The 10,824-nt window shown below is 36.6% G+C and overlaps 2 protein-coding genes and 1 long non-coding RNA gene across 3 annotated transcripts in view; all 3 read left to right on the top strand.

The window, feature by feature from the left end:
- The window catches only part of LOC105313836 (uncharacterized), an 8,693-nt gene extending 3,690 nt beyond the window's left edge, over positions 1-5,003 (top strand). The window contains exons 4-8 of the mRNA XM_011407578.1: positions 1,125-1,421; positions 1,676-2,168; positions 2,377-2,507; positions 3,522-3,599; positions 4,836-5,003. Of these exons, the coding sequence (XP_011405880.1) occupies positions 1,125-1,421; positions 1,676-2,168; positions 2,377-2,507; positions 3,522-3,599; positions 4,836-5,003 (1,167 nt within the window). The remainder of the gene's footprint in view (positions 1-1,124; positions 1,422-1,675; positions 2,169-2,376; positions 2,508-3,521; positions 3,600-4,835) is intronic.
- A 758-nt stretch (positions 5,004-5,761) lies between these two features.
- Positions 5,762-5,927, top strand: LOC109584453 (uncharacterized). The gene is made up of 2 exons (XR_002186017.1): positions 5,762-5,843; positions 5,897-5,927. It is a non-coding gene; the product is annotated as an uncharacterized LOC109584453 (long non-coding RNA).
- A 1,732-nt stretch (positions 5,928-7,659) lies between these two features.
- On the top strand, positions 7,660-9,180 carry LOC109584432 (E3 ubiquitin-protein ligase TRIM71-like). The gene is made up of 2 exons (XM_020000192.1): positions 7,660-7,751; positions 8,196-9,180. Exons 1-2 carry the CDS (start codon positions 7,660-7,662, stop codon positions 9,130-9,132), a joined length of 1,029 nt encoding a protein of 342 aa, XP_019855751.1. The 3' UTR covers positions 9,133-9,180.
- Positions 9,181-10,824: the final 1,644 nt, after the last annotated feature.

The raw sequence follows: 10,824 nt of genomic DNA, 5'->3' as shown, positions 1-10,824 counted from the left end.
GAAACATATTGATGTACTTATGCTATGTAGAAAGTTTGAGCTGATTCCGACTTCGATTTTTCAAGTTATGGTCATTTTTAAAATTGGCCAATTTCTGAAAAATACCCTGTACTATAATAGCCCATGGTTTTTTCCAAAAAATGGCTCAAAAATCACCCCCATTTTTTATTACATTTTCTGAAACATATTGATGTACTTATGCTATGTAGAAAGTTTGAGCTGATTCCGACTTCGATTTTTCAAGTTATGGCCATTTTTAAAATTGGCCAATTTCTGAAAAATACCCTGTACTATAATAGCCCATGGTTTTTTCCAAAAAATGGCTCAAAAATCACCCCCATTTTTTATTACATTTTCTGAAACATATTGATGTACTTATGCTATGTAGAAAGTTTGAGCTGATTCCGACTTTGATTTTTCAAGTTATGGCCATTTTTTAAAATTGGCCAATTTCTGAAAAATACCCTGTACTATAGCCCATGGTTTTTCCAAAAAATGGCTCAAAAATCACCCCCATTTTTTATTACATTTTTTGATACATATTGACGTACTTATGCTATGTAGAAAGTTTGAGCTGATTCTGACTTCGATTTTTCAAGTTATGGCCATTTTTAAAAATCTGCCAATTTCTAAAAAAACCCTGTACTATAGCCCATAAAAATGGCTCATAAAAATCACATCTAATTTTCATGTGTTTTTTTGATAGATTTTACTACATGTATAACTTACATCATTATTGTTTGTTATTAGGATTGGAGCTATTTTCTTCATTGTTGTGAATCAGATATTTGGTAACTTGTCAGCCATTGACCTCTTTATAAGGCAGAAGCACATATTCATGTAAGAGGAAAAATATATTCAGTACATGTCATTTTAATAATAACTGGTTTATGTTAACTGTCATTTAGACACCATGTTGTGTAGCTTTTACATGTACATGTACATGCATTCTTCTTTTCCTTTGCACAATTATTAAACAATCTATATCTACATGTACATGTACATGTATTTGTGTCAACTAATACATGTATTAATTATGTCAAGATTCTAAATGTGCACAATGTACTATAGCTTTATCCAGGCTTTAAGAACAGACCCCTCTACCAGCTCCCTCTACCAAACAGTTATTAGATGATGAAGGTGTTCATGATGATGATGGTGAGGAGATGACCGAGTCAGAGTTGCTAGAGTATCAGTTGTTCCTCAAGAAGTTACAGAGCAGTAGTTCAGGTCGAGTGGTGACTGTTGCTACTGCTCCATCTGACAGATGTAGCTCATACCTCAAACACAATCACTCAAAAGTGGGTGTGGAGAGTGTCATTGCTATGACGACATCAACAAGTAGTCTTAACGAGGAATTGAGACCGTCTTTGTCCAGTGGTAGTTTGACTGGTGCGAGCGAGAAGGAGCCAATCAGAATGGTCTGAGTTTGACCTGTCAATTACCCAGGAAAGGGCAGAGGAGCTGTTATCGTAAAGAGTGGAGATGATGGTGATGATGATAGTGAGAAGAAAAGGGGGAATGAGAAAGAAGGGAGTGATGATGTATAGCAGAACGTTCGAATGACGTTAGTAAAACTGGTGATCTGATTATTGAAGAAACTGATGAATGGATACCACCAACTGATGAGCAAGGACCACTCCCTTCCTCTGCCCCCATCACCTCTCATTATAAGGAAGATATTGGAATTGAAGAATGCAATAATGAAGAAGATTTATCAATTACTGATAGTGGGGTCAATGGATACCAGTCCAAACCTCAGTCTTCATTGAGAAGGAATGAGTCTCGGTCTTCAAGGAGGAACAGGTTTCAGTCTACAGAAAAGAATAATGAAAGGTCTCGGTTTAAGAGGAATGGATCTGGGCCTAACAGGAATGAGTCTCAGCCTGAAAGGAGTGAGGAGTATCAGACTACTGCTAATCTTTCTTCAGTTTCAAATGAATTGACGTTAGTCGGCGTCGGCATATCAGAAGAGAAGGAGGAGGAGGAGGGAGAGGATTTTCCTCAAGCAATGGAGAGGGATAGCAGTAAGAATATCAATAATGAAGTACATGTACTGCATGAAATGGAAAGAGGAGAGGAGGAGCAGGAAGAGGAGGATAGAGTTGAAGGTGCTCCTGAGATACCATTACTGAGAGTCAAATCAACTACAAGTCTTTATGTACCAGGTAAGAGAGGGAGAGAGAGGGAGCGAATACAGTATATTACATGCACAGTACCAATACATGCATACATGTATGTACTTGTCAATTTTTAACTCAGACACACATACACTGTACATGTACATGTTTACTGTATCTGTAGTACATTATTGCATGTAATGTACATGTACATGTTTATATATTGTATAATGAATTGTGTTATTATGTTCATTAGATTATGAGTATCTTACTCTAGTAAGAGGAAGAGAGCCACTCCTTCATATGCTGCTCATTGCATTAACAGTTCAACTGCTCTTGGACCACCTTGTCCTCTGTATGGGGTCACACAACCAACTGAAGCTGAAAGTAAGATTTACATGTACATGTACATGTATTGATAGTTAGTACATGTACATGTACAACTTTCTTCACGATACAAGCCCTAGAGACTCACAAATTATGCATGTACAGTTCATGTAGTATGCATTTAAACATAGCTATTCATATTTATTTTACAGAATAAAAATAAAACGTCATCACTTACATGTACATGTACATGTGATATTCCATTTGTCTTTTAGTTGCTAAGATGTCACTGAAGCAGTTAAGGTCTCCAGTGAAGAGGAATAGCATTGACAAAGAAAACTCGTCTTTTTGGAAAACGAGAAAGACTAGAGATGAGAGAGCTGGCCCAAGGAAGAGAGAAAAGAGACATATCCACTTCACTTTCATCATCTTCATCTCTCTCCTCACTCTCTCCCTCCCTTTGGTATTATAACAGGGAGATTGAAACTGACCTATCACTACATAAAGGAGCAAGGTACATGTACATGTACAGTACATGTAATTTTATTTCTTATTGTTTGTTTTATATTCATTAGTGATGGTAATCACAGGATGTTGTAGCAGTTGTTAAGTAAAGGTTATAATGTTAATGGCATTGATCAGGAAGGAGCCACTGCACTGATGCACTGGTGAGAATACATGTACATGTATTTTTAAAATTTAATGAATATTCTACGTACAATATACAGTACATGTGATGCCAATTATTACCAATGGCACATATTCTGTTCATTGTTTTATCTTTTACCGTATAGCTAGAAAATTTGGTTAGTTAAAATTTGGCCAATTGACTTCAATAGAGGCTTGGAGGTTAAAATTTTGGCGAAATTTTATTTCTGTGCATGCTTCTATGGAACCTTATCAAATTGGAGGCTAAAAATTTGGCAAATGGACCTCAATTTGCCAAATTCGTCTAAGTTTTACTCCACCAAGTTTTTTTAGCTATATTGTATTTCTAATGTTTTACAAATGCATGTACTTATACATGTACATGTATGTATTGTTAATGTACAATGTTCATGTTCTACATTTTAGAGTGTATTACCGTCTGGAGGTGTTCAGTTGGCTTGTGCTGATCTCCTTATAAGGAAAGGAGCTAATATTGACCAGCAGGTATACTGATACACGCTGTCACCTCAAGTGCATGTACAGCACCAGACAGGTGCAAGTTGACAAACAAACTAGTACAAAGTGAGTGCATCTCTGTTAGTGCATGTATAGTTTTATGCCTTGTAACGTTTATAATAAGTATCAATGAACTCAACACAATACAATGTAATAAATGAGCAGGAAGAGAGAAAGAGAACATCGGGAGAGTAGAACAAGTGAACAAGAGTCCAGACAGAACACACATACTTATAAACATGCATACAGGAAATAATAAGAAACCACACAGGATATTAACATCACATAACTATCAAAACATTAACTAATAATAACAATAACTGTACACAATATTATCTCACATGCCTGTAACGTGTAAAGCACCAGGTACATCAGTTTGTTGATATTAGTACATGATACACTATACACTAACAACATACTCACTAGATAGTGCACTAGTCATACATGCACCATACACTCACTATACACTCACTATATAGTACAGGCTATCATGACTACTTTTAGTTTACATATTGTGTTTATCGTGCATGTATAGTTTATCTTAGTTTGCATAAGCTACGTTTGTCAACTTGCACTGTGTCCAGTACATGTAAATTGATTCATTAGTCCCTGTACTGTAGTACAGGCCAGGGTGTCAGACCAAATTTCACTAGGAGAGAATTCTCCATTTTAATAATTTTTTCTGATACATATACATGTACTTATGTTGTGTAGCAGGTTTGAGCTGATTCCGATCTAGAATTATTTTTAAAATGAATTTTTAAAGTTACTCAAAAATTGAGCCAAAGTCCTTGTATTGTAGTACAGGGTCTTACCAGACCAAATTTCGCCAAAAATGACTAAGAGAGAATTCTCAATTTTTATAATTTTCCCTGAGACGTATGCATGTTTTTATGTTGTGTAGCAAGTTTAAGCTGATTCCGATCAAAATTGGATTTGCTATATACTGTATTTCCTCGAATAAGGGCCCTACTCAAATAAGTGCCTATCACTAAAATAAGTGCCTATCACTAATTTATTACCACTATAAAATAGATACGCATATTTGAGCCAGTATTATGTGCCCTTGTGATTAGAGTGGTCCAAATAGCCTAATTGTTCATCCTCAAAACAATTATAAATATATAAAAATATATTGTATATTTTTGACCTGGCGGTGCCTTTGATCTTACAGTAACTATAATACATGTATATAATAGTTTTAATGCTATTTGTCATTCTTAGGCTATAGATGGTTCAACAGCATTACACAGTGCATCAGTAGTTGGCTCGGTCTCTTTTATTCAGTTACTATTAATGAATGGAGCTAATCCTAATGCTATAGATAATGATAGTGGGCTACCATTACACTGGGCTACCATTACACTGGGCCATTGCATCACATTCTGTTGAAGCACTGGAACTATTACTGAAGGTAGGGATTACATGTATATGTTTGTGAATAAAATAATGAGAAAATTCAGATTAAATAAATGTACATGCATGTACATGTGCATGTACTTACATGTACATGTACATTTGTACATGTTGATTGTGATCAAAATTGGATTTTTAATGAATTTTAAAGCTGCTCCAAATGCCATGTACTGTATTGTAGTGCTTGTCAGCTCATGAAGCTTTTGCTGTTTAGCTCACTTAGCATGCATGCTTTGTGGGAACCCTACATTAAATTGGTGGAGTAGGATTAATTTTTCCTTTTTCAAGAATCATACACGTGTTTTGCTTGACATGCTCCAATCGTTTGTGCCATTATCAAATTGGTTCCTCTCCCTCTCTCTCTCTTTCTCTCTAACTAACTTGAGTCTATAACATGCATGTTAATCCATTGCCAGGGTCTATGTTAATATTTATGCTTTGCACGAGATTTCTGATAGCGCTGGCCCTCGTGACATTGTGTACACGGCCACATGTCACTGGAGGCTAGAGAAACTCCATCGCAGTATTGTAAGAATGACGCTGGGGTTTTGCTAAGTCAAGAAGGATTGATAAAACTAGGTAGTAACTGAAGGATTGTGCTAAGATGAATAGTGATCTGTCGTGGGATTCATGCCTAGGGAAATGTATCAACTATCAACCAGACCCTGGGTTTGTCTTGCTTTAAAATATTCTCAAAAGTAAGAGAGAAAGAGAGAAGGAAGTTTGTGGTTTGTTTGTTGCTGACATAGGCAGCTATAGGCCCAGGCAAGCCAGGGCTTTGCCCTGGTAGTTTTCAACCAAAACCACACCCAAAAGGTGTGTTTTGTTATTATTGGGAGTGATATCATCACTAGAATTCATTTTTATAGCCACAACTGTTTATACTTGCTATCAGCTCCACTTTTAGTGTGGTAACTGGCTCTTGTGAGCTACCATAATGACTTTCAGTCATTTTATTAATTGACCACACCCCTAATTCTTATGAATAACTAATGAGCCCTGGTTAATTCAAGATTCTGTAGCCGCCTATGGTTGCTGATTCCAATAGAGTCTACAATACATGTACATTTCCTGCCATGCTACTTCCTGTAGGTGGGTATAGCTCAAATGTGACATCACAAGAGTCTTTATAGGTGAAATTGATCCTTTACTCTTGTACCTAATATTGCAATAGCACTAACATAAAGAATGGGATCACTGATGATTACCTTTCCTTATTCTCAGTATGGCAATACAAGAAAAAACTCAATACCGCTTATACACACTGTACATGTACATGCACATGTAGGTGGATCCTTATGTTTGCTATTTTGAGTATTTAATTCATAGGTGTATTTGGACCCGGGCAAGCACAGGCTTTGCCCGGGTAGAAATTTGCAGCCATAATTATATTCATTAGTTATTGTATTATACACAGTATTGTAACAGTGAGAGGACTGTTAACCACAATAGTTAGCACTGTTAACCACAATAATTTAGCACACACCTACATGTTACAAGTGTTTATTCAAGCACCAGGGCAGTTATAGGTCTTAAATTTAAAATGCATTTGCCCAAATTGCCCCAATCAATAGTTAAAGGTATAATTAATTACTTAGATATATGAATAATTAATTAATTATATGAATAATTAATTAAGTGCCCTAGTAGCTGGAGAAGGCTAGATACGCCTATGATTTAATTATACATGGTAGTTATTCTTTATAAGGAAATTGTGTTGTTATTGTACATCAAACTTCCTTTAGTCATGATTCATGAATATATTTAAGATATCACACCACTTTTTGTACTTTGACTCTTCGTTCTCCTTCTTCATTTTGTTGTTCCTATTACTCTTTACTACCTTCATTTGCTCTTCAAAATGGCAACCAATTGGTCTTCATCTTCTGGTCTCCTCAAACTGGAGGAACAGCTCACCTGTCTTGTGTGCCATGACCACTATACCAACCCTAAGACTTTACCTTGTCTACATTCATTCTGTGAGCACTGTCTGGAGGGATTACCTCTGGATAAGAAGAATGAGACCTATTACCTCTCTTGTCCCACTTGTTGTCATTGTACGGAGTTACCAGAAGAAGGTTCAAGAGCCTTTCCTGTAGCATTCCACCTCATCAACCTTAAAGATATATACAGTGTAATCAAGAAAGTAGCTGATCCTCAACAGGTCACCTGTGACAACTGTACTACAGCTAATGCCACTGGATACTGTAAAGACTGCAGTAAGTTCTTTTGTACAGAATGTGATGAAGTACACAAAAAATGGGGCCCTACCTCTAGCCATCAGCTAACAAGTCTTGATGAGGTGACAGCCTTTGTTTCCTCTAATCCTCAATTGCTAAGTCCAGTTATACAGGAGGCAACCCTTACGTGCTCCACTCATAACAAGAAATTGAAGCTCTACTGTGAAACGTGTGATAGTGTTATATGTCGTGACTGTACAGTCCGTACTCATAAAAACCATGAATATGATTTAGTCTCAGCCAGTTATACAAAACACTGTCCAGAATTAGAAGGTTCTCTTAATCCGGTAAAAGGAAAAATTGAAACACTCAAGAAGGTCCTGTCTGCTCTAACAGAGAGAGAGGGTGAGATCAGAGAGAGAGGAGAAGGAGTTTTGGCAGAAATACATGAAATGGTTGAGGAAATGATAAATGTTCTTCATCAGTCAGAGAGGAAACTGACTGAGCAGGCCAAGAGGGTCATTGATGATAAACTAAAGGTGCTGTCAGAGCAAATGAAATCAGCAGAAATGAGTTTGAGTCTTCTGGAGGATGTGGAGGATTATGTGGAACAGAGTCTGAGGACAGGTAATCCTCAACAAGTCCTGAAGTCTAAGAAACAGATGATGGAGCGTATGAGTGAAGTTACTGCACAGATCAATGTGGAGGAGTTATTGCCAAAAGAAAAGGCTGACTTTATATTAAGCAAAAAAATGAAATTACCATTTCACATTGGAGATATTGTCTCACTACAGCAGTGTCAAGTGAAGCAGATTGATCGTATTACATCTACTGGCAAATCGTTTTCATTTTCAATATCAATAGAGGAACCAGATTCATCTCTTTTGTCTGTTCCCCTCTCTTCTCTCAGGTGTAGTCTAGTACCAGTTCGTAAAGGTAAACCCATTCACACTACAGTCACTACCGGCACTGATCCTGGAGTGTATAGAATACAGTGTAACCCTTCAGCCAGTTGTACTCATATAGTAAAAGTACAAGTACTTGATGTTCACCTTGATGATACCTCACTAGTCATCCCATTCAACCCTTATCTTGATAACATCATTCCAATATATTGTGTAGCTGAGTTGATAGGTCCATGGGGGATTGCTGTAAATGATGAGAGTCATAATATCATAATAACAGAGCATTGGAATAACTGTGTAACGATACTGGATAGAGAAGGAAAGAAAGTGAAATTATTAGGAGGGAAAGGAGGAAGTGGCAATGTCAAGTTTCCTTCACCTCGTGGTATAGCCATTACTCCAGACAAGTGCATTCTGGTGTGTGATAATCACAGGATACAGAAGATAAGCATGGATGGATACCTTATAACATCAGTTGGTGAGGAGGGTAATGGACCGTTACAATTTAATATTCCTGCTGGCATTGCTATTTCTCCTATAACGGGGCAGGTTTATGTTGCTGACAGGGCTAATCACCGTATACAAGTCTTGAATCCTGATCTAACTTTCTCTCATTCGTTTGGTAGTGAAGGATCAGCTAATGGACAGCTTAGTTATCCACGTCACATTGCTATTGACAGTCAAGGATTAGTGTATGTTGCCGATTCTGGTAATCATCGTATTCAGAAGTTTTCTCTTGATGGACAGTTTGTGGCTCAGTTTGGTATTAAAGGTTCTGGTCCTGGTCAGCTTAATGGCCCTTTTGGTATTACAATAGACACTGGAGCTACCGGCCTAGTATATGTTAGTGAATGGAACAATAGTCGTATCTCAGTCTTCACTAGTGATGGTCTGTTTATTAATAGTTTTGGAAAGAATGACAGTACCTATCAGTTTTATCATCCTTATGGATTAGCATTTGATAAAGCTGGATTTTTGTATGTTTGTGATGATTATAATAGCCGACTTGTTGTTTATTGAATATGCTAAACTTTTTTTAAAAGAATTTTATTTCACATTTTGCCTGCATATTGTGTCTGCAATAGTGACCTAAGAGAGTCAGGATTTAGTAATGCTGGCTTAATTGTCACACTAAGACATTTAATGGTTCATTCAAGTCTTATACATTTTCATACACTAAAACTGAAACTAAGTTTTAAATTCCTTAGTACTTATAACAATAACTAAGCTATACATGTACTTGTAACACTACTAGCAGTTAACTATAGCTGAAATAAACCATCATTTTGAGGCGTGTATCAGTAATGTATAAGACCTTCGCTCCTTGATGTCTGCCTTCAGCTTTGCCTTGGGCAGACATCTTGGGGCTCAGGTCTTACATTACTGATACTCCAAGAAATTATTGTACATATACATGTACTGTATGTAACATGTTATACTGTCACTACATGCATGTACTTGTAATTTTTGTTTATTCCTCTTTCTCTCTATTACAGGAGTCTCAGTATAGTGTTGATGTCACTGATGGTTCTGATATGACTCCATTGATGTGATCCTGTTATAATAGAAGTGAATTAATAGCTAAAAGACTAATAGAACTGGGAGCTAATGTACATGAGAAAGACACTGAGGGAAGGACGGCAGCTCACTGGTACTATATCTGATATACTTTTTGTATTTTATGTTTATATTTCGAGGGCTGCTAAAAGGAGTGATATTAACATGTTGAAGTTGATCCTAAAACCTGACATGACTTATTTCAAGGATGTTAAAGTGTGTGAACTACATGTACATGTACATGTAAACATACATGTATTAACTTTGAAATTTTATGTACTGTACATACAGTATTAATGTACACATATCATGTACATGTACATGTACATGTACGTGTATTTTGTCTTTTTTCTCTGTTTCTCTACTTTAATTCTTTTCTTATATCTGTTCTCTCTCACACACCTCTTCCCTCCCTCCCTCTCCCTCCCTCTCAGGGTTGTACTGTAATGCATGTATGAGCTCATGAAGGTTTTCAAGCTGGTATAGAACACATAATGAGCCTGAGACCTGAGAGTGTCCATGACACAGACAAACTGGTAACTTACTAAACATGTACATTGTACATGTACATGTACCATTATTATTAATAATGTGGTAGCATTACTAAGTAGGATTCACCCCATTTCAAAATGGCTGCCTTGCTTTTTACATGTATTTTCTTCTTTTTGTCCTCTCTCTCTCTTCCATTCATTACCCCATTCATGTACATGTACTCCTTTTCTTCTCTCTTGCTCTCTCCTCAGGGTAGGACTCCATTACATTATGCTGCAGCAATGGATCGTGTTCATGTTTGTTACCATTTGCTCAATAAAGGAGCTGATGCTAGTCAAAAAGACAGTGACAATAAGACTCCATTGGATTATACATTGATTAAACAACACGAGTTTGTTGTGGCTCTCTTCACTTGTCATGATGCATCAGTTGGGGACTTCATTAAAATGCAGAGGTAATTGTACATGTAATTGTACATGTACATGTAGTTTTACATGCTGTAATGACAATGGACTACTACGTGTACATGTAATGTACACATTTACATTTTTACATGCGTCAATTTAAATCGAAAACAATATACATGTACATGTACATTTACACATACAACATATACATGTACATGTATGTACACATGTACATGTACATGTATACATGTACATA

Source organism: Amphimedon queenslandica, unplaced genomic scaffold (genome assembly GCF_000090795.2).
Source record: "Amphimedon queenslandica unplaced genomic scaffold, v1.1 AMPQUscaffold_13209, whole genome shotgun sequence".
NCBI lineage: Eukaryota > Metazoa > Porifera > Demospongiae > Haplosclerida > Niphatidae > Amphimedon > Amphimedon queenslandica.
The sequence above is the reverse complement of the archived record's forward strand: the minus strand, read 5'-3'. Positions and strand labels throughout refer to the sequence as shown.